Source organism: Nicotiana attenuata, chromosome 1 (assembly GCF_001879085.1).
Source record: "Nicotiana attenuata strain UT chromosome 1, NIATTr2, whole genome shotgun sequence".
Lineage (NCBI taxonomy): Eukaryota > Viridiplantae > Streptophyta > Magnoliopsida > Solanales > Solanaceae > Nicotiana > Nicotiana attenuata.
Genome location: NC_031989.1, coordinates 23859244 through 23885852, shown reverse-complemented (window position 1 = coordinate 23885852; position 26609 = coordinate 23859244). Strand labels below are relative to the sequence as shown.

Sequence of the window (26609 nt, the reverse complement as noted above, 5' to 3'; positions counted from 1 at the left end):
AAGGGAATTCAAAAAGGAATTGAACTCCATTCATGTCGTAAACATTGAGACCATGAGCAGCCTTCCATGTTTGGGCAGCCCACCTACGCACTTCATTTCTTGTCGGAGGCTCGTCCTGACCAGCAAAGCTACCCACCAAGCATCTTTGCAACAGCTCAGATTCTTCCGAGGGTTTGCCACCAGATATTCTGATCAGATTATCTGATGTAGACGTTGTTTGAAGACACGCTTCATCAGTTCTCCATGTACTCTTCTCCAGAGCCTCTTTGTATGATTCTTCACCAGATAATTTGTGGATATTCCTCCTAAGAGGAGCCATGGTGGCCAAAGAGGTACTATTAATAAATTTTTCTATACTTCTAGCATTAAAGGCCCACCCTTCATATGGAACATTCTCTGGTAGCACCATAACTCTTCTTTTATGACCCTGAACTGAGATTAAACAGATAAATCTGCCAAATTTATTATGCTTAAGAGAGCCATAAATGTCTGTGAAGTGGTCCCCATTCTTCCATGTCTTGAAGATCCTCCCTTTACACTTAGAAGCTTCTTTGAGGATATGACAGACCCACAAAGATAGCTTCCTGCTTAACATCAGCTTTCGATAAATATACCTGCTGCTTTCCACCCATTCAAACCAGCATTCCGCACCTTCATTGTGAGCATGAATATCAAAACATTTCCCCCCTGACTTGAAAAATATCTTATGTTCCATGAGTGAGGGCTAAGGAGCCTGAATTCCGATTGGGGTGACCGGAGAAAGAAGAAAGGGGTGAAATGTTTTGATATTCATGCTCACAATGAAGGTGCGGAATGCTGGTTTGAATGGGTGGGAAAGNAGGAAGGGAGGGGCGGGGGGGGGGGGGAATCTCCCTCCTAGGGGAAGGAGAGAGACGCCTCGGGAAGCGTGCCTGGGAGCATTAGCAGTGTTTTAGACGTGGATACAGAGCTTGCAGTGTTATCAAAGGCGAAAAGCGCTTCACCTAGTGACAATTTCATCTGGCATGAATCTGGGGTTAAGGTTATGTTCGGTACACTTAGCCTTAAATTCCCTAATTCTAGATTGTCTATTATTTCCTTGAATAACACCATCTGCTCTTCTAACATGAGTAATCTCAGTCGAAAATAAACCAAGACCACTTTTAATAATTAAATTATAAACATGACATGCACACCTAACATGAAAGATATCATCAAGTGGTGGTTGCAGATGCAGTTTTAATAGTGAAATAACGACATCAATGTTAGAAGCATTATCAAAAGACAGACACCATACTTTTTTATTGAGATTGTAAAATGCAACAACTTCGCAAATAGTACTCCCTCCGTTCCAATTTTTGTGAACCTATTTCCTTTTTGGCCCGTCCCAAAAAGAATGACCCCTTTCTAAATTTGAAAATAATTTAGCGTAAACTTACAATTCTACCCTTAATGAGAAGCTTTTATAATCACAGAAATACTCTGGGCCCCTTTTTAACTTCTTTAGGACCACAAATTCCAAAAGTCTTCATTTTTTCTTAAACTCCTTGTCAGTCAAACAGGTACACATAAATTGGAACAGAGGGAGTAGTACTTATCGAAACAGCAGTATGATTCCGATCTTCATCATATTTAAAAGCGATAATTTGTTTTTGTATACAAAAAATATCATCTATATTCCATCACAAAAAGAAAAAATTCCATCTCAAAATGTCACCTATCCAATGACATGTAATTGTCAAATAATCATTTTCATTAACAGCATGGCCAATATCAAAAGTTAGAGAAACTATACTTGGAAGGTGGTCAAACAAATAACGTATGTATGTCTTATATTGTCCATGAAGCCTAAAGATATCAGATCTACAAGTAACTTCTAGGGATACCTTTAAATAAATGATTATAAATCCTTTGAATATACATAACAAAATATGATGAAGAAAAAAAAAGTAAACAACCCAATGCAATCTTTTTTGCTAACTCCTCACTGTCCTTCATTTTATCATATTTCACAAGTCCTCAGGTATTAGGGTTTAGAGTTCCTTGATTTTCATCTAAATTAGAGCCCCATTCTATAAGATGAGTAATTCTCATATGTCTACTAAGTGCCCCAGTCCCCCCTAAATTTCCTCCAGACTTATGTTTATAATCTTCTTTGCAAATTTTGCATCTAACTCTATTAGAGTTATCTATTTCCTCAAAATATTTTCAAACTTTACTTCTCGTTTTCCGGTGACCAGTGGTCGGGGCCACATGTGGTCTACTACTAGTGCCCCGACTACCACTCCTGCTACCAACTCCAAAACTGCTAGGTGTAGGTGGTGTCTCATATTCAATTTCTAATTCATTATCTTCTATACCTTAATCTTCCTGTAATTGTTGATAATCTATATTATTATCAGGTGATGTTTCAGAAATATGTATAAAGTCATTTATATTACTACCAGAAGTTGAAGTAGCACCTCTTTTTCTATTTCCCCGATTACCCGATTAGCAACCTTATTACAAACTCGTTTTGCAGCATTACACATATCGTGAAAATTTAACTGCTATTAAAAATTAATATGCAAAAAGTTGCATATGCAAATAAAATATTAAATAAGAGAAAGAGTTGGAACGAGTGCACCGAATTCCACAATAAATTGAACACTTTATGATTTTTGAAGTCTTGAAATTGAATTTCGCAACTCTGACGTTACCACGAATAAACTTCAAATAACACCACAAATAGAATTCCAAAAAAATGAGAGCCAAATAGTTGATAGCAATTTAGTTGAAGAATGAGAGAATGACAAGGTGTCTATTTATAGTTTTCCAAAGGGTTAAATTAGTAAATAATAAGAGTGTTATTTTTTTAAAAAAAAACAAAAAGGGTTATTCTTGCAATTAAGGCCGTTGGTCGACTGTCAAAATTGGAGCTGACCGTTGTCAACAGTCAAATGTCATTAAAAATAAAAAATATGCAAGCCGTTGAACCGGTATGGGCCGGTCCGGTCCACCGGCTCAAATTTGACAAGACATTACCGGTTTTAACCGGTCCCGTTAACCGGTATCCAAAACACCACCGGCACAGGCCTGTTCAGCCGTAATCCCACCCCTGTCCGGCCCATTTACCACCGGTCCGGTCCGGAACGGGCCATCCCAGCCTGTTGGACAGATTTAATATAACCTCAAGGGACGGATAAATACTTCAGGAGTAAATCAATAGATCCATCTTTTTGCGTTACCCTCCCTTTTCCTTGAACCAAGCACAATATTGTCTTTTACTACTTGTTGAATCTTCTCATGTTGATATACTTGGTATTTTACGTTTTTCATCTTCGTTCAACACGATATCTTGCTTTCTGGCTCATTAGGGAGATACAGAGGCGTTGAAGAAATATTGCAGCAAAGAGGTAATTGAGCGGTGTAAAGCAGAGCATCAAGCTTTTGATAGCCAGGGTATGATTTTTGATAACAAGGTAAGAAAAATGCAAGTTATTGTATTAGCTTCCATTTTCCATTTTGGATATTTTGTAAATACACTGAGGGGGGGGGGGGGGTGTAACAATAAATGAAGTGTGCTCCTCTGCTCAAACTTTCTGTGTTACAAATCCATTCTCATAGATTTCTGTGAGCATGTCAGACAAGGACAAAAAGCTAGTAAATTTAATAGAACTAGAATTTTTTGGGAATTTAAAAATATTTGAGACACTTTTCTGTAGATGATTTACGCTGATGATCCATGCACTTATCCTTGACTAGAATTATCTCACTTCTGTCTTTAAACCTGTTCAACAAATCTAGAACTTTGTAGGGTGCCATTTTTTTGTTTTTTTATATGCTCTATTTTTGTTTATTTGGAGGTTATAGCCCATCATTAGTTACAGTTTTTGCTCACTCTGCGTACTGCTGTTTACTGTTTCTTATTGATCTTGATCTAAGTATTGGATTCTGCATTTCTGCAATAGTCCAGTGGCCTTGATTTGAAGTCATCCCAGATTTCCACTTTTCGCCATTGGAAAGATGCTAAAACTGGAAATTCTGCATGAAACTTGTGACCTCTCATTTTGCATCCCATGGTATACTATATTAAGGGGCCGTTGAATAGCTTGAGTTCAGTACTAATTGGTATCTCCAGTGTCAAGCTTCCCTTTTCCTCTCCTGTGGTTTCTCCCCGTGCTACTAGGAATGTCATAACCTACTGAAAATGAGTTTCCGTGCTTCCCCCTTCCCAAAAGAAAAGGGTGGTGTTGGACAAATGCAACTTTTATATTTCTGTGCTTCTATCACACGTAAATGTCTAAACTATACTACTATATGGTTAACCTCTCTTTCTCTCTCTTATTCATGCAGATTTTGCATATTTCGGATGTTGAAGTACGGGAGACAAAAATGATGGGAGACAGTCCCATAATCATTTTGGCGGTAAGCATCTCTCCCTATTCTTTTTTGATGTACAGTCACATAATCATGTTGGCGGTAAGCATCTTTCCTCATTTTTTTGATGTCTGGACCAATGCACCTCTTGAAAGGGTTTTGTACCTAACAATGACTTTAAGCATATAGTGTATGTGAATGATGGAGAAACCCTGATAGTAATCTTGGTTAATTTTCGCAGTTCCAAACGCAACAGGTCTACTGCATACGTGATAAACTTGGTTCAATTAAAGAAGGGGGAAAGGTAAGTTTTATCCCCTTTTCTAGATTGTTATTCTCATGCCCTACATTGACTATTCAGTTATTTGACCCTGCTGGTCAATTTGGTATTTCGTATCGAATTGCATCATGCACAAACTTCTTGATGTCAAATTTGCCTTCTTCAATCCCTGTGGTCAAATTGTCATTTTTCTATGTTAACTAGTGTGATCTTCATACGTAAAAGCACGTTACTACATGTGAACTTAAGATGCTAACAAGTAAAAAAAGGGCAGCCGTTCATGCAGGATCCGGGGAATGGCCGCACCCCAAGGGGTGTGTGATGTAGACAGCCTACCCTAATGCAAGCATTAATGTCTTCTTCTACGGCTCAAACCCGTGACCTATAGGTCACGCCGAGACACTTTACCGCGGTTAACAAGCAGCGATCAAGAATTTCTGAATTTGATGACTTTAAAAGCTTATTCATTAGACAAGATTCATTTGTTGAAACTTCTTTGTTTTTCTATGGTAAATTATCTGTACAAGTCCACCTTTGCATATAGATCAATTTAATTTTAACATTTTTTTCTGATACACCGGAATCTGCTATAGATCAATCTGTAGTAACTCATCATCAAAGCTATGACTTCAGAATCTGATTTTTAACCCTGGTATGGCTAAAATTTCTTGCTGTGTTTAGGATACAATACACACTGTATACTACGCTTGGGCTATGCAACTAGTAGAAGCAGAAGAACTCGGAGAAGCAGCTTTTCACCCTATTTGGAGGCTTAGAGAGATGCAACAATTTGGTGTTGCAGCTCTTATCTAATCAACTTTTTGCTTGATCATGGGAGTGTATAATGTTGCTTCCCGCGCTTTCTTCGTGTTCTGGCACCGACTCGTGCAGAAAAGTTTTTGCAATAAGCTTTTGCCTTTTCCACAGTTGGACCGGAATCATGATGTATTCAAATTAATTAATTAGTTAGGAGTTATTTTCACCATTCTTGTGAATGTACTTGAGCAGCCCCTTCACATTGCATGAAGTTCCAAGTTTGAACACTGAATAAATAGAATATTCATGTTAGTTATGTAGTCATTGTATCCAGTAAGTTAAAGCTAGCGTTTGGCCATAGATTCCCAAATTTGTTTTGAAAATTTTGATTTGGGTGAAGTCTGGTTTGAAGATGAAAATGTGTTTGGACATATGTTTTCAAAATATATTTTATTTTTTTTTGTTGAAAAAACATAAAACATGATTTATACCCACAAGTTCTAAAAACTATTACAAATACCCAACAATACTTTTATCAATGACATTCATGGTAAAATACATATTTTACCCCCGGATCTATGGACCAAAACCGTATTACATACTTTTTGTGAACAAAATTTACTTTATACGCTCAACCTTTTCAAAGTGTGTCAAAGACGCACCACTTTTGCCAAATGGCCCGCGCGTGTTTAACAAAAAAGATTGAGCGCGTAAAACCTAGGTATATTATGTCCAATTCCTTATGTAAGCTGACGTGTCAAGATGTTATTCTATTTTCTTTTTATTCTTATATTTTAATAAATAAATAAATAAATAAAGAGAAAAAACCCTGCCATCATGTCCCTCACCGAAACACTGTCGTTCCAAGTTGGCCTCCGCCACAACCCCCATGTCTTACTCTTTACTTAATTTTCCCTTCTTTTACCTTCCCTAGTCTTCTACTCAAATCCCATTCTTTTTCGTTTTTCCCAATAGCTTCTCCATAGCCACATTCTAAACCAGTGATTCCACTGTTACCACATACTCCTCACTAAATTCTTCTTAAATCAGATGTTAACAATGATTTTATTAGTTAAAATGGAATCGTAATCAGGGGTGGCAGAAGTTCAACAATGAGTTGTTGATTTTGTTTGTGGTTTTGGCAATTAGCTGAAATTCTTGAATTTTGAATTGCGATTTTGACATCTTTGTGATAACGTTTTTATTTTTACAAAAATTGCAGTTTTGTTCTCCATGTTTTTATGAGTTTTTGTTCATAGCTTTTTGTGGTGGTTCAATGCATCTTCATTGCAGTTTTGACTAGTGGAGAACAACTTGTATTTGGTACAGAGGTGAATTGCTAGGATAAACTAGTGCTTTTGAAGGTCTTGGTGGTGTTCGTGGCGGCGTCACCCATGGTTCAGGGAGATGATGAAGATGGAGAAACTGGAATTTTTTTTGGTAATAGGGGTAGAATTGTACTTTTATGCGTTTTTTATTTTTAAGAAAATAATTACACGTGTTGCAATCTTATTGGTACGTGATAGGTACCTTCTTAAAAAAAGTGGTCAAAATAAAAGTGGTGTGTATTCGCTACACTTTGAAAAGGTTAAGTGTGTAAATTAATTTTCATCACCAAAAAGTGTGTCAAGGGGATTTGGTCCATAATTCAGGGAGTAACTTATGTATTTAGCCTAACATTCATTATATTATCGCAAACCATAGTCTTAAACATAAACAGATTTGGTACAAATTATCATTTTTAAAATGAACTACATAATACGCTATCAGATGATCGAGAAGGTTAAGCATCATTGTTACAAAATAATAAATGATGGGTCCTTTCTAAAATCCAAAAATTTGGGGCAATTTTTAAAAAATATAATAGTGATATTTTGGGCCAAAACTAGTTGGGATTTGGGTTTTGGGTTCTGTGAATTTGCCAAAAAGTAGAAAAAATCTATGGCCAAACCAAATATGTATTTGCCCAGAAACATACAAATATATTTTGGCAAGATCTATGGCCAAACGAATCATAAGATTAGTGCGAAGAGGGCAAATTACACTGATATATTCCAACTTTGTTTTAAATTACTATTATGAGCTTTTGTAGTTTGTGATATGCACGAATCCAGAAAATTTAGAAAGAAATCTGTGTGAGCTTCCTTTCCTAAGGTTTTCTGATACTTGTGAAATCTCTTATTAATGGATTGAAAGTATTAAGAATAAAGAGAAATGATCATTTATTTTAATTGGAGTCCAAGAGATACTTGTTAAAAATTTGAGGTCGTAGAATTCAATTGGAAGGTGAAAGTCTAATCCTAATATTTCGAGGTAAGATAAAGTGCGTTTATTCCTTGTTAAAAAGGGTGAAAACTATTTACATTCCCCAAATTTACTTTAAAATAAAATTCATCCTCCAACTTTAAATAATTATCATTTTGCTCCTCATATCAAAGGTGACTTCTTAAAATGCCTACTTTAACCTCTACAATTTTTATCACTTATTTTAATTCTTATATATAATGATATTTTCTTATTTTAATTTATGTTATTGACTTACCTATACACATTTTTAAAAACATTTTGGAAACCAAAAAAAAGTGAGAAGTAGTAGTCAAGCATAATGAGTTAGGCCTCATTTATTTTATTTTTTTAAGATTAAGATGTCTGAATCTGAATACACATCTCATATATAAGATGTGTATTAAGATATGAATACTAAATAATTAAGACTGTTTGATTTTTAACATCTGAATGTATAAAATTTATCTTCATTTGAAAATTAATAAACATAAAATTCAAATGAAATACTAACTAATCTAATATTCTATCAATAAAATATATAGTATTTTAAAATATGATAGTTGTTGGCGGTGATGGCTAACTGGTGAATGCCGACTAGAGACAGTAGTTGGTGGTAGTTTTGGTTGATGACGGTGGTTCATGCTAGTAGCTAGTAGTGATTGGTAGTGGTGGCGATTATGATTGAGGATTGTGGTGGTGGGTAGTGATAGTTAATAATAGTGGGTGATGGTAGTAGTTGTGACCGATGAAGGTGGTGAGTGGGTGGTTGTAGGTTATAATGATGAGCAGTGCCGACTGTGGTTGTTGATGGTGATTGGATGGTTAGTTGTGGTAGTTGAGGTGGATGACTGTTGATTGTGGGTGAGAATGATGGTGGTCAAAGTGGTGGGGATAGTGTGTGGTGATGGTCGATAATTGTGGCATCTATGATTGAGGATGATGGTGGCGTGATTGTGGTGAAGGTGGTGGTGGTGGTGGTTGAGCATGGTGGTGGCGCCGGCATGGTGGTAGTTGATAATGGTAGGCGTGGCGGCAGGTAATAATGAATATGTGATATCATCTTAATGAAATTAAGTCTCTATTATAGATCTTGATCATACAGACCTATTCGGACCTATTAAGTGGTTGTCAAGTTAAAAAAACAAACACACTTAATGATTAAGATCTGAATAATTAAGATTCAAACTTTAAAAACAAACACACTTAATGTCTAAGATTTGAATGATTAAGATTCAAACCTCCATCAAGTACAAACAAATGAGGCCATAATGATGTTCATTAGTGAAATAAATGAGAAAAATAAAAATTACAATAAATAATCTACTTGTAATAGCAGTCAAAACTCAATCAATTTACAAAATTGAGAATAAAAGAGAGTGAACGTTTTATAAATTATACAATGCATTAAATCAAAATATAATGGACGAAAAATATAGGTAAATATTATAATAAATTTGCAAAAATTATCAATTTACACTTTACATGAACTTTAATTATATATATATATATATATATATATATTTTTTTTTTTTTTTTAAAAATCTAGTTATAATAATTAGAACTCTAAATTTATATACACATATATATTAATAAAAATCGTGGAACTTAAAATTACACACACACCGACATACATAATTTACATTTTATTATACAAATATTAAAATAATAATAATAATAATAAAGCAGCAATATATTTTGTAATAAATTTCTAATTTGATTATTTTATTTATATTGTTAGCGAGATTAGATTAAATATATAGTAAGATATAATTTTTTTAAAAATAGGAATAAATACCTGCATTAAAAAATATTTAAATAATATAAAAAAAATATTACATATATGGGGAGTCTAAAATGTCAAGGGTAAAATAGAATTGTGTAGGATGAAAGGATGAAAATGACAATTGTTCAAAATTAAAGGGTGAGTTTGATTCTTAGAGTAAACTTGGGGAATGTAAATGATTTTCGCCCTTATTAAATTAGGTACATAAATATTTTATATTCAAAATTTAAAATACAAATTAAACACTAGATAAAGCAATATTAAAATTTATACCATACCTATTTCTTCTAATATCAAATCAAACGAGTTTTACTTGTTGCAGAAATAATACTAATATTAATGCAATAGTGTGTAATGTTTTAAAATATAAAAAGTATCATATATAGATCAAAATTCAAAACAAATGAGCTAAAGATACATCGACCGACTTCTAAATTAGATACTCCATTTTGACGAGGAATTAAAAAAAAAATAAAAAAAAGGAAAACAGAAGAAAGCGAAAAGTAAGACAGATGGACCCACGTCAATCAATCGTCAAAACAGCCGGAATCCGCATGCATCTCTTCGGAAACTTACTTTTCCCTTTTCCAGTTCCGTTTTGTTTTACTGTTCTCTACGAACCCTTCTTTAACTTCCCATAGAAGTTTTCCTGCTTCCAAAATCTCAGTTTTCAAACAAAATTCTCCGTTTCGGCACTCTTGTTAACTGTTATTTTACGCTAAATTCTGAGTTTTCCCCCTCTCTGTACTGTATTAACTGTTAAATATCTGTCTTTTTTTGTTTGTTTGTATGTATGTTGGTGAAGCAATATGGGTGTACTGGAAAAGATATCGGAAGCATTGCATAACAATGAGGAGAAAACGGTGGAGTTAAGTCAAAAAATATTTAAGTTAATTTCGGAATGGGCAACTCTTGAGAAGGACTTAAATTTATCCAGCAAGTGTTTGAAGGAATGCTTCAATGAGATGGAATCCAAGGAGATGCATTTAGGATCAGTTCAAGAATCAGTGGCGGAGAGCTTGAAGGAACTCAATGCTATTAGGGAATCAGTCGAACTAAAACGCGAAGAAGTTGAGAGGAAAGAGGAGGAATTGGAGTTGAAGTGGAAGGATTTGAGTTTGGCACGAAAAGGGTTTGCTGAGACTGTGAAGTTAAGGGAGGAGAAGCTGAATGATCAGGAGAAGGTGGTGGAAAGGCTTTGGGATGAGGTTGAATTCGAGCGGAAACAAACAGGCGTGTGGAGGAAAAATTAATTCAAATTAGGTTGAAAGAGAAGAATTTGAATAGGATTCAGAGTTGGATTCACCATGAAACACATGCCCTTGAGTTGAAAGATCAAGAATTGGCTGAAAAGATGGAAGAAATTAAAGTCAAGGAACATAATTTGCAGTCCATGAAGAAGGAACTTGAGGATAGGGAAATGGGGTTGGAATCTTTAAATAAAGAGCTGGTGATAAAGGAATGTAAGTTGGATAACGTGAAGAAAGAACTGAGGGTGAAGGAGAATAACTTGGATTATGTGAAAAAGGAACTAAGGGAGAATGAAAATAACTTGCAATCTGTGAAAAAGGAACTAATGGAGAATGAAAATAACTTGGAACCTCTGAAGAAGGCTCTTGCTGTTAAGGAAAGTAGGTTGGATGGTGTGATGAAAGAAGTAAGACTGAAGGAAAGTAAATTGGAGATAATGAAGAAAGAACTTAGAGAAAAGGAAATTAACTTGGAATCTATGAACAAGGAACTTGCTGTGAAGGAAAATAGGTTGGATAGTATGCAGAAAGAAGTAAGAGTTAAGGAAAGTAAATTGGAGATTTTGAAGAAAGAACTTGGAGAAAAGGAAAATAACGTGGAATCCGTGAACAAGGAACTTGCTGTTAGGGAAAACAGGTTGGAAGGTGTGAAGAAAGTATTAAGAGTGAAGGAAAGTAACTTGGACTATTTGGAGAAGGAACTTAGAGAAATGAAAAAAAATTGGATTATGCAAAAAAGGAACTAAGGGAGAAGGAAACTAACCTGGATTCTTTGAAGAAGAAACTTACTTATGAGGAAAACATGTTGGATAGTATGAAGAAAGAACTGCAATTGAAGGGAAGTAACTTAGATAATGTGATGAAGGAACTTAAAGAGAAGGAAAAAAATTTAGATTTCGTTAAAAAGGAGCTAAGGGAGGAGGAAATTAACGTGGATGCGGTGAAGAAGGAACTTTCTGTTAAGGAAAATATGTTGGATAATATGAAGAAAGAATTGGGATTGAAGGAAAATAACTTAGATATTGTGATGAAGGAACTTAAAGAAAAGGAAAAAAACTTGGATTTTGTGAAAAAGGAGCTGAGGGAGAAGGAGAATGAATTGGAGTCAGTGAAGAAGGAATTCAAAGCTGAAGCAGATAACTTGATTGCTCTTAGGAAGCAACTTGAATCTAAGGAGGTCTTCTTGTCCTCAATGAAGAAGGAACTTGAGCACAAGGAGAAATTTCATGATGTAATGAAGAAGAAACTTGAACTCCACGAGGAAAACTTGAAGTCATTCAATGAGAGACTCAATTTGAGGGAGAGAGAACTTGATTCTATTCAAGAAGCATATAAGCAGCGGTTTGAAGAACTTAATTCAAAGGAGAAGAAACTGGATTCACTAGAGGAATTTACAAAAAAAAACTATGAGGACTTTCAATCAGAAAAGAAAATATTCCTGGTAGAGCAGGGACTTTTTGAGCAACGCATGAAAGAAGTTATACTTAGAGAGGAAAGGGTTAAGGATAGATTAGAAGAGCTTGAATCAAGGGAGAAACATTTTGAGGATAGGTGTAAAGAGCTCGGAGGGAAAGAGAAGCAGTTGAATGCTATTCCTAGTGCGCACATAAAGTCAGAGCCTGCGGAAGAAGTAGCACTGGACAGGGTCAATGCTATTGTAGGTAATTCTACTGTTACAAGTTTTGTTGTGATAATGGATGGAAAGAGTTTGCAGATATTCTTAAATGAGCATGAGAAGGAGCTGGATTTGATGTCTGATGAAGTTTTTAAGGCTCTTCAGATGTCTCCTGACCCTGCACAACTGGTTCTTGATGCAATGGAAGGTTTCTATCCTCCCCATTTGAGTAAGGGAGAAACAGAGTTTGAGGGCAGTGTTGCCCGACGGAGCTGCATTCTGCTGTTAGAGCAGTTAATTAGGGTTTCACCAGAGATTCGGGATTTTGTGAGGGGAGTAGCAAGAAATATTGCAAGGGATTGGAGGGTTAAGATGAAGGTGACAAAAGGGAACCAACACGAGATCTTGGGGTTCTTGTATCTTTTGGCTGCGTACAATTTGGTTTCTTCCTTTAAGGTAGATGATCTTATGATCCTGCTGGAGATTGTTGCTAAGCATGACAAATTTGCAGAATTATGTGGTTCTCTTGGTATGAAACAGAACTTACCTGGTAAGTGTGTTGGTATTTAACTATTTACTAGCATCCATCTACCACTTCAAAGGACACTTCAGAAACGATTCCTGCCATAGTTTGCTAATATGCTTCCAGGCCCCAATACCATATGTTGCTGAATTCACTTTAGTGCTCCAGTGACATCGCTCAACATGCTTTGCTTTGATAATTTCCTTCCAGCGTGCTCCTTGTTCATCGCCATATCTCCATAGCCATTTCATAAGAAGGCTTTTAGGTTTCTTTGATAAGAGTAAGAATCTATTGGAATCAAAACATCACAAAGATTGTGCTTGCGAAAAAACTATACAATTCGTGCATTAGGTTGATAATGTCATCTGCATCTTGTACAAGGACCTGATTACATAAAAATTACAACAACATACCTAGTGTAGTCCCACAAGTAGGATTTGGGGAGGGTAGAGTGTATGCAGACCTTACCCCTGCCTTTAAGAAGGCATAGAAGCTGTTTCCGGTAGCCCCTCAGCTCAGTAAGGGAAATGGGAGAGGCAATAACAAGCAAATCGAATTGACAACCGAAGCGAAAATACAAAACTAGCACTAGGTGATGCATGTAGAAAACCGAAGTAAGAAACAACAAGTAGTAACAGAAATCTAGGAATACGAAAATACTCAGAAGACATTAAGTGGTGTGTCAAAGCCACTGTTACAAACAAGGACTACACTGGGTTGCCTAACCCTTTACCTTTATTCTCAACCTCCACACTTTCCTATCCACAGTCATGTCCTTAGTAAGCCGGAGCAACACCATATCTTGCCTAATCACCTCTCCCCAATACTTTTTCGGCTTGCCTCTACCTTTCCGTTGGCCCTCCAATGCCACCTTCTCACACCTCCTCACCGGAGCATCAATGCCTCTTCTCTTCACACGCCTGAACTATCTAAGTCTCGCCTCCCGCATCTTGTCCTCCACATGGGCCACACCTACCTTGTCCCGGATAATTTCATTTCTAATTCTATCTAACCTGGTATGCCCGCACATCCATCTCAACATCCTCCTTTCAGCCACCTTCATCTTCTATACATGGGAGTTCTTGAGTGGCCAATACTCCTCCCCATACAACATAGTCGGTCTGACTACTGCTCTATAGAACTTACCTTTCAGTTTTGGTGGCACATTCTTATCACACAGAACACTGGAAGCGAGCCTCTATTTCATCCATCCCGTCTCAATCCGATGTGTGACATCCTTGTCGATCTCCCCATTCCCTTGTATAATAGACCCAAGGTACTTGAAACTTTCTCTCAAAGGGATGACTTGTGAATCAGGCCTCACATCCACTTCCCGAGTCGCGCCACTGAACTTGCACTCCAAGTCAGTGTTTTTGAGAGCGAGAAGCGCAAAAAAGCGATAGGGGCTCGCCTCGCTTTAAAAGCGAAGCGCACGCTTCATTGAAGTGAAGCGCAATTTTTAAAAAACATAATGTAAACATTGCAAAGACACGATATAAATAATCCAAAAATTCAATTCAAAAACTTTGGGACATTTTTAAATCCCTATTAATATAAGAAAATACATAATCAAATAAACTGAAAATACATATAAAATTAATCAAATAAACTGAAAATATAACATATCATATATATATAATAATTAATTTTATAAACTGAAAATGCATATAAAATTAATCAAATAATTGAAAAATAACATATATATATATAATAATTAATTTTATAAACTGAAGTACATATAAAATTAATCAAATAAACTGAAAATATAATATATATATATATATATATATATATATATATATAAAATAATTAATTTTATAAACTAAAATACATATTAAAATTAATAAATAAGAAGAATAAAAGGGGGGAAAAACCAACGCCTGCCCTAGCGCAGACACTGGTCGAGAAAAACTGAAAAAGAGGAGAGAGAAGAAGAAGAATAAAAGATAAAAAATTACCTAGAGGCTGAACCCTAGTTGGCTGCTGCTGCTAACGTTCATCATCATCAGAAGAAGAAAGAAGAATAAAAGAGAAAAATTACCTGGAGGCTGAACCCTAGTTGGCTGCTGCTGCTAACGCTCAATTTTTGGCAAGACAAAGAAGATCTTTTCACTTTGGGTCTGTTTTGTATAACAAAAAGAAAGACCCAAACTTTTTTCTTTTTCAAAATGGCCCCTCTTAACAGAAGCGAGCGCTTCTGCGCTTCTCGCTTCTGGGTCGCTTCTCGCTTTTTTGGCTGAAGCGATCGCTTCTGCTGGTCGTGTCGCTTCAGTAAGGAAAAAGTGACAGCTTCTCGCTTCGCCTCGCTTCGCGCTTAAAGTGACGAAACGCTTGCTTTTCAAAACACTTCTCCAAGTATTCTATTTTGGTCTGCTCAACTTGAAACCTTTAGACTCCAGGGTCTATCTCTAAGTCTCTAACTTCTCATTAACACCACATCACGTCTCGTCAATCAGTACAATATCATCTGCAAATAACATGCACCATGACACCTCCCCTAGAATGTGACGCGTCAGTGCGTCGATCGCCTAGGCAAACAGAAATGGGCTGAGGGCTGACCCCTGATACAACCCCATCACAACCGGGAAGTGTTTCGAGTCCCCTCTCACTGTGCTCGCCCGAGTCTTAGCGGCAACGTACATGTCCTTAACAACCCTTATGTATGCAACATGAATGCCTCTAGCCTCCAAACATCTCCACAGCACCTCTCCCGGCACTTTATCGTAAGCCTTCTCTAAGTCGATTAACACCATATGTAAATCCCTCTCTCTCTATATTGCTCCATGAACCTCCTAATAAGGTGAATAACTTTTGTAAGTCTGCCATCTCTGTCGAATAAGTGCGTCGTCCAACAACACTCTACCTTCCTCATCCTTGACGCACTTCACTTGGTCCAGGTCAGGGCCTTCCTTTCTCGAACCTTGGCTAGCCTGTACAGCTTCTTGTCCCTCCCTTGCCTCCAAGTTCTTCATACAGACGCTCAAACGCTACAGTCTTAGCCACAGTAACTGCTAACTTAGCTTCCTTCTTGGCCACCTTATACCGCTCCCTGTTTGTCCTCTTATCCTCCTCGTCCACACTCTCCAACAACTTCAAATAAGTTGCTTTCTTGGTTTCCACTTTACCTTGGACCTCAGTGCTCCACCACCAGTCCCTTTTGCGGCCACCAAATGGGCCCTTCGAGATCCCCAATGCCTCCCTATCAGCCTCCCTAAAGCAATTCGCAGTCGCGGTCTACATACCACTCACGTCCCACTACGCTTCCTTGCCCCCATAGCCAACAACTTATCCCTCAACTCCTGAGTCAGAGATCCCTACTTTATTTAATCTCCAAATCCATGACCAGGAGCCTATGTTGGGTCATGAGGTTCTCACTCGGGATGACCTTGCAGTCCGCGCACGCATAGACTTTTATCAGATTTTTTGAAGAGTAGATAGTCAATATGAGTCTTGGCTGCCGAACTTTGGAAAGTAACCAAATACTCCTCCTCCTTCAGGAAACTCGAGTTAGCTATCACCAAATCAAACGCCTTTGCAAAATTCAACAACGAAGTTCCTCCTCCGTTCCTAACTCCGAAACCAAAGCCTCCATGCACGTCATCGTAACCTTCAAATGCCGCCCCACTGTGGCCTTTGAAATCTCCTCTTATGAAAAGCTTCTCAGTGTGCGGGATACCACGCACAACCTCATGGAAGTCCTCCCAGAAGCACCTCTTAACCTACTCGTCCAACACTTGGGGTGCGTATGCACTAATCACATTTAAAGTAAAACGCCCAACGGCTAGCTTAATACTCATTAGCCTGTCGCTCACCCTCCTATCCTCCACCATTAGCTCCCGAAGATCCCTATCAACCAAAATGCCTACCCCATTCTTGGCCCCACGCGACCAGAGTACCATAATTTAATCCCTTCTACACTCGGTGCCTTATCTTCCACCCATCTTGTCTCCTAGAGACAAGCTATATCGATCTTCCTCTTATGGAGAATCTTCGCTAACTCTATAGACTTCCCCGTCAAGGTCCATATGTTTCAATACCTAACTCTCTCAGCCTGGAAGCACCCTTACCTCCCACCCCCCGAGGACATGACCTTACCCAACTCTCTTCCTCTTCTTTTTAATTTTTTTTAATTTTTTTATGATTACATAAAAGTTGAAAAACGAAAAAGATTTATGTGTAGAGGCTAATTACATTTTCCTTTTTGCATAAGTAGACTTTTATTATTTATTGCTAAAATCTGATTCCCATCCCTCCCTGCTTTGGCAGCATAACCCTCTCCCATATGACCTGATGAAACTTGTTTTTGGTGCAATTCCTTTCATATGAATATTTTCTTCTGATTTTGTCCAATTGCTTATGAACTTTATGTAGAGTTTGGAAATATTGACATGAGATAGGTGAGAATTCTATCAGCATCGGATAATTATATTACCGTGTCTGCAAACTGCCAAGTGTCCAGCGTTCTCTTAAACTTTTCTACTCCTCCCTGCCAAACCTTAACTGATTTAAACATAGTTCCCAAGGCAACCCCAAGTATATAGTAGGAAATTGTCTTATCTTGCACCCCATCATTTCTACCAGCTTCTGTATATTTTGGCAGTATGTTGAATGGACACAACAAAATTACTCCAGTTTCATATGTAACCTAGATATGGCTTAGAAAAGCAGAATCACCCTTAAGTAAAGCAATTGCAACTTTTCAGCTGAACAAAAGATTAGTTTATATCATCTTATTAATGATCTCTTTTCCTAGAATTACTTGAATTTCTTAGCTCTTGCACTAACTTGAAAGCTTCCTTGTCTCTTGATGTTAGAAACTGTGTCTATTTCTATAAGACGATTATTTTGAAGTATTAACTCTTTCTTACCAACTATAAGTACCTTATTTCACATAGTATGGGGCTATATTCAATCCTTTTCATTTTGTCCTTGAGCTGGGGGTCTCCGAGAACAACCTCTCTACCTCCACGAGGTAGAGGTAAGGTCTACTTTCACACTACCCTCCCCAGATCCCACTTATGGGATTATACTGGGTATGATGTTGTTGATGGGGCTATATTCAAACTTTGAATGTATGCCACATATGTATAAGAGTAATGGATCTAGATGTGGACTTGTCAAAATAAAGATGAAAAGATTGTGCACTTGGTCATGTTTTAGCAACCACTCCTTTTCCCGATAACTACACACCTCAAAATCCAGCAGTTAATTTGTTTTTTTCTCCTCAGCAAGATCTGAAGCACTGCCCTTGCATTCTTTGGGAAAGCTTGTTTCGAACTAAAACAACCTACTCGTTCTGATTACAGGTTTTGTCCTGAATCTTTTAACCCAGCAACAACATCTTGAAGCTATTAGATATGCTTATGCATTTGGACTTGTGGACCAGTTCCCATCCACAGCCATTCTGAAAAATTACGTGGAATATGTTGAACGTAATTATGTGAATGTCTGCGAGAAAGAGACCTGCTCATTCGAAGAAAAGGTATTATGCCACTTCTGTTGCCAATGTTCTAACCCCCTCCTTTAAGACTCATTTGTATAATGTTTTATCTAACATTTTGCAAATAGATTGAGGCCATTGAACAACGGGTTGCTTCTATTAGCGCTGTTATCAGATGTATTCTGAATTACAAACTTCAGTCTAAATATCCGATAGAACACCTTGAAGAATGTATAGAAGTGCTTACAAGGCAGAAGGAAGATCAAGCTGCATTATGTGCCATTTATGAGGCTAAAACGCCAGAGCAAGCAAATGTGAATCAGATGGGTTCTACTAATCCATCTAGTCCCACAGGCACCAAGGCCCTCAATTCCGCATCATTCTCTGCTAGAACCCCCTCGTGCACTTTAGGTCATTCCAATTCTATGGCCATTATCCTTATGAACATGAGTGGAGAGGATTTGCAGAATTTCTTAAACAAACATTTGAAGGAGCACAAGTTGTTGCGCAGTGAAGTCTTTAGTGCTCTTCTAATGTCACTGGACTCGGGGATGCTTGTGTTAGAAGCACTGGTAGGGTTTTATCCTCCAGACTATCAGAAGGAAGAGATTGAATTTAATCGTAATATTATCAGGCAGAGTTGCATTCTTTTGTTAGAACAGTTCATGGAACTTTTGCCGGGGATTAAACCAGAGGCTAAGTTAGAAGCAAGCAAGCTTGCATTTGCCTGGAAAGCAAAGATGATGGGTGAAATGGAAAACCATTTGGCAATCTTGGGTTTTCTTCTTCTTGTAGGTAGCTACAGATTGGCATCTCCCTTCGATAAAGATGAACTTGAGAGTTTGTATCACAAGGTATCACCGCTTGTGAATACATCTGAAATCTGTCACGTCCTTGGTATTTCAAATAATACTTCAAGTAAGTAATCAGATCTAAGAATTTTGTATATGGTATTGTCAAATTTTTTCCTAGAGTTTGTGTTAATATTGGCTTTCCAGTAAGTGATGATCTTCCTTCTATAGAAGAATCGAAGAGACACAAGGCTCAAGGCTGTGCAGATGAATCTATTTGCAACAACATGGATATGAAATGCGAAGGACATGATGTAATCTGCAATTGTGCCTCAAGTTTACATCGTACATCAGATCCTGCTTTGCTTGTACTGGATGCTTTCCGGAGTTGTCATCCCACAAAATTAGGGAGGTGTGAAAACTTCCCATCAGTTATGCGGAGCTTCTCTGATCTGTTGGACCAGCTGAGTGAAGTTTCTCCAGAAATTAAACCTCATGTTAAAGCGGGGGCTATTGCGTTTGCAGTTGATTGGTATTCTACATTGATCGGGTCCCAGCTAAATACATCCGAGTTCTTGGCATTTGTGCAGCTTTTAGCTATTTATAAAATAATAGACTCTTTCCATTCAGATGCACTTTTTGGTCTTTTGGAGAAAGTTCAACCAACTGAAAGGGTTGTTACTTTGTTCAAAATCCTTGGGTTGACAGATAAGATCCGATGTATGTTCCTCTCTCTTTCTATTGTTTGTTTCACTTTGAAATGTACTTGCCTGTGTACACATACAGTCACCTCCTAATATGAATAATGTGCTGCACTGCTGCTTGTCATATGAAGGGTCACACATTTCTACCTGTGTTCATTTCTCATTTGTTTTGGAATTTCGCTTCCTATTTTATAATATTATTGCCTTTTTAATTAGTTATTTAGATCCTGTTGTTGTCCTTTGAGGCGACTGAATTTGTAGGATTCATCTTGTTGTTATATATTATGCATACTACAAAAAAAGGAATAATTTGATCAGACATTCTATGACTAGCATTCATTTTTTATGATGATTTTTTCCCGTTGTAGAAATTGGTTTTACTTCTTCCAAGGAACATATGAAATTACTCCTTGGCGACCGTGATCTTGACATTCGATAGGTCTATGCAATTAGCCGAAATAACCCTATCTATGAGAGCCTTCTCACATAGTTTATAAAGCAGCAGAGTCGAGACAGGTTGACTGCTAGCTTAAAACTAATCGATTTAGGATGAATCAACAGTCATAAAAGGTTGCACAACCACATTTGACAAAAGGTGAAAGTAGCACACATAGTGGATAAAATAAGAGAAGTTCGCTTGCGATAATTTAGTCATAGCCTATGTAGATCTTGAGATGTACTGGTCTGCAGGTGTGTAACCATGGTGATTGAAGGTGTTAAGGGAACAAGGTAGACCTTAAATCACATGGAAAGAGGTTTATCTCGAAAGACCTATAATCTCTTCGGATCCATCCGAACTTAGCGGAAAATGGAGTATAATGAAAGAAAAGATCCATATAGCAATACCAATTAGTTGGGATTAAGGCTTGGTATTATTATTACGCTTACTTTAGGTCCAATATTAGGAGTTTATCTTGTTAGGATTTGTATACCAGTAGAAAAGATAGAGAACATCTAGTGTCAATGAACTTCAATTGTTAAATATTGTTTAAGACGAGTTTAAATAGAGTGACATGGATAGTGAGGATTTATATGGCGACCCCGACTAGTTTGATTGTGAGGCATAGTTGTTTTATGTTATTTGCTGAAAGAAAAGGTACCTAGTGATTGAATGCTTGAATAGCATCCTAGTCTTTTGAATTGTATCTCTTTGGCATATTTGAAGAGGAGTTCTGATCTTCTCAGAATAAAGTTGATGAGAATTTTTGAAGCTGATAAACCTTTGTTTGCTTTTCGTTTATTCTGTGATGTTTCCAAATCTTTCGATGTACAATATAACTAGAAAATGCATTCAGTTGAGTTATTTTGAGGGTGTGGTTTGATATTTGACATCATCAGCATTGGCTAAAATTCTTGTTCCTTTAACGTGCAATTTCTATATCTGTGACCCGCTATTTGAACAAAAATTAAGTTGTTACTGTAGCTGATGTTTTCATCTGACTCTTGTACTGGGCACTTCAGTTGACAGGGAACATTTTACACTACTCACTTCGTTTTTACTGAATATAACCAAAGACTGAACAGCCTTTGGATTTATCTGACTGATATTTTCTTTCCTTTTTTTGTCTTTTTTGAGTTACAGGTTTTGTCCAAAATCTTATAAATAAAAAGCAGTGGATGGTGGCATTTACTTATGTCTATGAGTTTGATCTTGTTAACTTGGTTTCACCAGTGATGCTCCTGAGGGATTATGTAAGACACTCAGAAGAGATTGCGAAGCAAATACTTCATGCTGGAAATAGTCCTCATCGAGCCCAAGTATGTAGCGTTCTCTTCCTCTTTGGCAAATAACTTCATGATCATTTCTTCTGAAGTCGAAAATCAAGTTTGATCTATCTTTTTCGCAGATGAAGGCTATGAGTTATGAAATAAATGCACTAAGAAATGCAGTTAGACATATTGTGGATCGTGGTCTTCAGTTGGAATATTCACCTTCTCAACTTCAAGAACAGATCGAAAAACTTCAATGTCAGATGTCAAACTCGAGTCAATCAAGCTCAAATCGAAACTTTACTGCTAAGTTCCGACAAGTTAAAACAAATAAAGGAACTTGCAGATCTGCTCCAATTGCTCAAGTGCGAAAAGAGCTCATGAAGAAGCGTTCTGCCCCAGCTGGTGACACTGATTTTATCCACAGGGCTCGAGGAAAACAGAACTTGAAGCGCCATCGTCATTTATCCATGAGGAGATGAGTTGTATCAAGTGTTTTATTGACAATCCCTCACGGTTATGTTCTTTACGAGCATTGTGGGAGTGGGTTGTGGAGGAATATTTTGAGGGGGTGAGAAGAGTTTAGTGCTAATGTGTCTTTGGGGGGGGGGGGGGGGGGTGGTTACGTTTTTTGGGGCACTGGCGGTGTGGGGTTAACATTTTGAGGCTTGCTTTTCTAAACATTTGCAGAACTTGCCAGCAGGAGGTAACATTTCAACGAATCCGGAGGCTATAGGATGGACTTGCAAGATTGGAAGGTGTCAGAATTTCAAAGCCGCATTGAATTACTTCACAAACAAAGCACATCACATGACTGCCACGATATTGGAGGGTGGGGAACCTTGGAGGGTTTTCTGTTAACTCATGTTATGAGAATCTTGGACTAGGGAGGAGGTAGCTTCTCCTTACATCTCAGTTTGGATCCCTAACATATCGAGAAATGTGTGCCTTTTTACCTGGTTAGCCACAAGAGGGATGATTTTGACGGCTGAGAATTTGAGGAAGAGGGAGATTACTTATGTTTGTTAGTGCTATATAGGTAAGGTCACGGGGGAAGACGTCCATCATTTTCCTCTATATTGTAGGAGAGTCTCTTGCTAATTCTGGGATTGTTTGGTATATCTCTGGTGATGCCAGTTACTGTAAGAAATGTTCAACTGGAAGATGGAGATGAAGACGTAAGGCGTGGGGAGTTAGTCCACCTAGTACTCATGTGGGTTGTTTGGCGAGAAACATGAGAGTTGTTGAAGGGGTAGAAATTGATTTTGCATCATTGATAGCCTCTTATCCCTTTTTCTTGGTTCACCCATGAGGCTCCTCGTTATATCGAAGAGTGGGTGTCATTTGTAAAAAAAAAATAACCATATATTTTTGGTAGGTTTTCCACTTTTTGGTGTACGCCTTGTATATAGGTGTTTTAACCCAAACTTCCGCTTAAGTTATGTACTGCACCAGTTCACTCAATAAAAGAATCTTCTCAGCCTTTGGAGGGCTGCCATACTGATGAAGCATCAGTTGAAAGGTAATTATGCTCGAATGATTATAGGTTTTTGCTTACTAACCCTGACACCAGGCATGATCAAGGTACTGATCAGCACAGGTAGAATAAGAGCTTGCCCGTGTATGAGATCTGAGACTAAGACCAATTTCACTTTTCCTCAATAAATTTCTGGGATTTCTTTTGCAACTGAGATGCATAAATTGAACTAGCAAAAGAAAGCGTTCCCTTTACCAAATCCAAGTCTAAATAAGCGTCTCAAACTAGCTAAAGGGGACTGTTCTTCCACTTTATATACAGATCATCTGGTGGGAATAACACGAACAAGACATGCAATTTTAAATGCCCTGTACAATAAAGGTTCTTTGTTTACCACAAAGCTCTATTCTTGATCAAAAACCATAAAATTGTTACAAGGGTAACAATATATTCAATCCAGTTTTCATGAGGTTTTCTAGTTGCTGAGTGAAATGACACCGGAAATAACGATAATAATACTACAATAATATTATTTGTAATTAGATACACGAATTGGCTTGAGTCGTGCTAGGCACCGTCCTAAGAAACTATTTCAGCAATGTGAAATGTTTCTCCATGATTAAACAAGCACATCTCTATTTATGTAGAGGATACAGGAATTAACAAAAATATTAAATTACAAACTCAGCTATTTAAAAGAGAGAACAAAAAAAGTAGACTACAAAAGTTTAAGGAGGAAAAGAAAAGAAGCTGAAGAGGAACGAAAAAGGCAAAGGAAAATGCTGATGATCGATGGCTATTTTGAAGGCCTATTTATAGCCTTTAAGTGAAGCTTAGAGCATGACAAGTGTACAACACTTGTCTTCAATGTCTCATGCAAGAATGCGGACATTTGTCCAAAGGGTGCCACATAGAAGGACATTTGTCCAATTTTTGGAAATATCACAACAGTTTCCCCACATATTTTTAAAAAATTTCATATAAAGAGGAGTAAGATTTGCTGGATTTGTATGGTCCAAATGCAATAGGTTTGGTGTCTTTTGGACTATGAACCAAACTTAGATCAATAAAATTTAACTCACAGAATTACTGGTGAAATATAATTCAACTGGTGTATGAGAAATTTTATCAGACAATGGATAAATATATTCAAAGAACTCAGCAAAAGGACTAGGAAAGGATATTTTTCTTATGGAAATGATTTTCAAACTTTTCTTGTCAATAATGATCCATCAAATTATTTTGAAGCTATATCTTCTTCAGATGCTAAATATTGGAAAGAGGCAATAAAAGTTGAAATCGATTCTATTTTGAAAAATAATACATGATTTACCTCCTGGTGCAAAGCCTATTGGTTGTAAATGGATTCATAAAAGTAATTTAATCCTGATGGATCCTTAGATAAATATAAAGCTCGGTTAGTAGCAAAATAATTTTCTCAAAAACAAAATATATATTGGTTTGATACATTTGCGCCAGTGATTAGAATTTCTTCTATTCGAGTTTGAATTGCCTTAGCCTCAATCCATAAGCTTTTTATCCACCAAATGGATGTTAAAACTGCTTTTCTAAATGGTGATTTAGAAGAAGATTTTTATATGGTACAACCTAAAGGCTGTGTCATTCCTAGAAAAGAAAATAAAGTTTGTAAATTAATTAAATCTCTTTATGGCCTTAAACAAGCTCCTAAGCAGTGGTATGAGAAATTTGAACAAGTCTTATTGAGCGACAGCTTTTCTTCAGTGGAAGTGGATAAATGCGTTTATACTAAGGTGGTAATGATTATGTGATAATATGTCTATATGTTGATGACATGCTTATATTTGGTACAAGTTTAAATATTGTACAAAGTACTAAATTATTTTTGTCTTCTAATTTTGATATGAAAGATCTGGGTGAAGTAAATATGATATTGGGAGTCAAAGTTATAAGGAACGAAGATGAAATAATATTGTCACAAGAATATTATGTTGAGAGACTTCTTAAGAAGTTTGAATATTTTAATGTCACATCTGTGAGCACTCCTTTTGATGCTAACTCTCAGTTGAAAAAGAATAATGGTGACCCAGTTGCTCAGTCTAAATATGCTCAGATTATTGGGAGTCTGGTACATTTAATAAATTTTACAAGGCCTGATATAGCCTATGCAGTGTGTAGACTGAGTAGATATACTCATAATTCCAACAGAGAGCACTGGTCTGCATTAGATAGACTAACGAAATATTTGAGAGGAACCATGAATTATGGTATCCTATATAGTGGATTTCCTTCTATCTTAGAAGGGTACAATGATGCAAACTGGATCTCTGATTCAAATGAGACAAAATCCACTAGTGGTTATGTATTCACCCTTGGTGGTGGTGCAATATCGTGGAAATCAGCTAAATAGATGATCATTGCTAGATCGACTATAGAATCCGAGTTTATAGCTCCGGAGTTATCTGGTTCTAAGGCTGAATGGCTAAGAAACTTCTTAGATAATATCCCTTTAATAAAGGACGTATTGTCTCATGTGTCTATACATTGTGATTGCCAAGCGGCAATAGCTATAGCAAAGAATAAATCTTATAATTGTAAATGTAGACACATGAAATTGAGACATGATGTCATAAAGCAGCTGTTGAGAGATGGAATAATTTTCATTGATTATGTAAAGTTAGAAATTAATTTGGCCGATCCTCTGACTAAACCTGTGGGAGAAAATTAATTTTTCAAACCTCAAAAGAGATGCGGTTAAGGCCGACATGTTGTTAATAGAGATGGTAACCCAACCTATGTGATCGGAGATCCCATGAAGTAGGTTCATATGGGTAATAACAAGTCGATATTGGCACCGATGCACTAAAAGAGAGCGCTTGGCTGCTACTAATTGAGAGACCGAGTTATAACTCTAATGAAATTCATAGTTCTTATGGATGGTGTATTTAAAAGCAGTATACACTTGATGAATTCACCTATATGAGAGTGGAGTTGGCCGCTCCTATGAGATTTTGGCCTAGTCTCTAGAGCTCTCATGAATACCGGGCACGCGCATGGCCTATTGGATGCAAAACCGCGTCGAATAGATAAAGCATTAAATGCATCATCTTTATTTCTAAGCAATTACAACTTAGTATATCTAGAAAAATCATCAATAAAAGTCACATAATATCTTTTACCACCTCTAGTCATAGTCTGCTTCAAATCGCTTAAATCAGTGTGAATTAAAGATAACAATTCAGTTTCTCTATTTACGGAGAAACATGTCTTTCTAGTACTTTTAGCTTCAGCAGATATTTCACACTTGTTAATATTATTTGAGTCTAAACCATATATTAATCCTAGTGACTGCATTTTCTTTATATACGCAACATTAACATGTCCTAGTCTAGCATGCCATAAAGAAACAGACCCAACCATATAAGCAGAAGAAGATGCATTTCATATCTAGTATCAGAAACATTAAGCATAAATAAACCATGATTACAATATCCATTACCCACAAAATTATTATTTTTTATCAATACGACCTCATCATTCTCGAAAGAAACCTTCACTCCAACTTTTTCTTATAATCCCAAAGAAACCAAATTGGTTTGGATATTAGGAACATGCAATATATCACTCATTGCTAGAGTTTTACCAGATGTGAGTTTGAGAAGAATGTTTTATTTTCC

At 36.9% G+C, this 26609-nt stretch overlaps 4 protein-coding genes across 5 annotated transcripts; all 4 read left to right on the top strand.

Moving 5' to 3' along the window:
• On the top strand, positions 255-5734 carry LOC109218263 (mitochondrial import inner membrane translocase subunit TIM44-2-like). Its single transcript, XM_019382642.1, has 5 exons — positions 255-332; positions 3336-3440; positions 4315-4386; positions 4580-4642; positions 5300-5734. The coding sequence occupies exons 1-5, from the start codon at positions 318-320 to the stop codon at positions 5429-5431; spliced, it is 387 nt and encodes a 128-aa protein (XP_019238187.1). The 5' UTR covers positions 255-317; the 3' UTR covers positions 5432-5734.
• On the top strand, positions 9870-10710 carry LOC109218110. The gene has a single exon (XM_019382465.1). The coding sequence runs from the start codon at positions 10253-10255 to the stop codon at positions 10694-10696; it is 444 nt and encodes a 147-aa protein (XP_019238010.1). The 5' UTR covers positions 9870-10252; the 3' UTR covers positions 10697-10710.
• On the top strand, positions 10696-11463 carry LOC109218030 (spindle assembly abnormal protein 6-like). Its single transcript, XM_019382375.1, has one exon. The coding sequence runs from the start codon at positions 10798-10800 to the stop codon at positions 11437-11439; it is 642 nt and encodes a 213-aa protein (XP_019237920.1). The 5' UTR covers positions 10696-10797; the 3' UTR covers positions 11440-11463.
• Positions 11480-22068, top strand: LOC109217901 (FRIGIDA-like protein 5). 2 transcript variants are annotated; one of them, XM_019382284.1, is made up of 6 exons: positions 11480-12858; positions 18138-18313; positions 18400-19189; positions 19297-19782; positions 21349-21524; positions 21614-22068. In XM_019382284.1, the coding sequence occupies exons 1-6, from the start codon at positions 11496-11498 to the stop codon at positions 21956-21958; spliced, it is 3336 nt and encodes a 1111-aa protein (XP_019237829.1). In that variant the 5' UTR covers positions 11480-11495; the 3' UTR covers positions 21959-22068. The 2 variants fall into 2 exon arrangements, with proteins under 2 accessions (XP_019237829.1, XP_019237766.1); XM_019382221.1 differs by having other exon boundaries at positions 19294-19782.

Bases quoted from the DNA above. Each gene is read 5' to 3' on its own strand.
- LOC109218263 (XM_019382642.1), top strand. The intron at 3,441-4,314 runs GTAAGAAAAATG...TTATTCATGCAG, and splicing joins GTATGATTTTTGATAACAAG to ATTTTGCATATTTCGGATGT. The intron at 4,387-4,579 runs GTAAGCATCTCT...TAATTTTCGCAG, and splicing joins GTCCCATAATCATTTTGGCG to TTCCAAACGCAACAGGTCTA.
- LOC109218110 (XM_019382465.1), top strand. From the start codon at position 10,253: ATGGGTGTACTGGAAAAGATATCGGAAGCATTGCATAACAATGAGGAG.
- LOC109218030 (XM_019382375.1), top strand. From the start codon at position 10,798: ATGGAAGAAATTAAAGTCAAGGAACATAATTTGCAGTCCATGAAGAAG.
- LOC109217901 (XM_019382221.1), top strand. From the start codon at position 11,496: ATGTTGGATAGTATGAAGAAAGAACTGCAATTGAAGGGAAGTAACTTA. The intron at 19,190-19,293 runs GTAAGTAATCAG...TTCCTTCTATAG, and splicing joins TATTTCAAATAATACTTCAA to AAGAATCGAAGAGACACAAG. The intron at 21,525-21,613 runs GTATGTAGCGTT...TCTTTTTCGCAG, and splicing joins ATAGTCCTCATCGAGCCCAA to ATGAAGGCTATGAGTTATGA.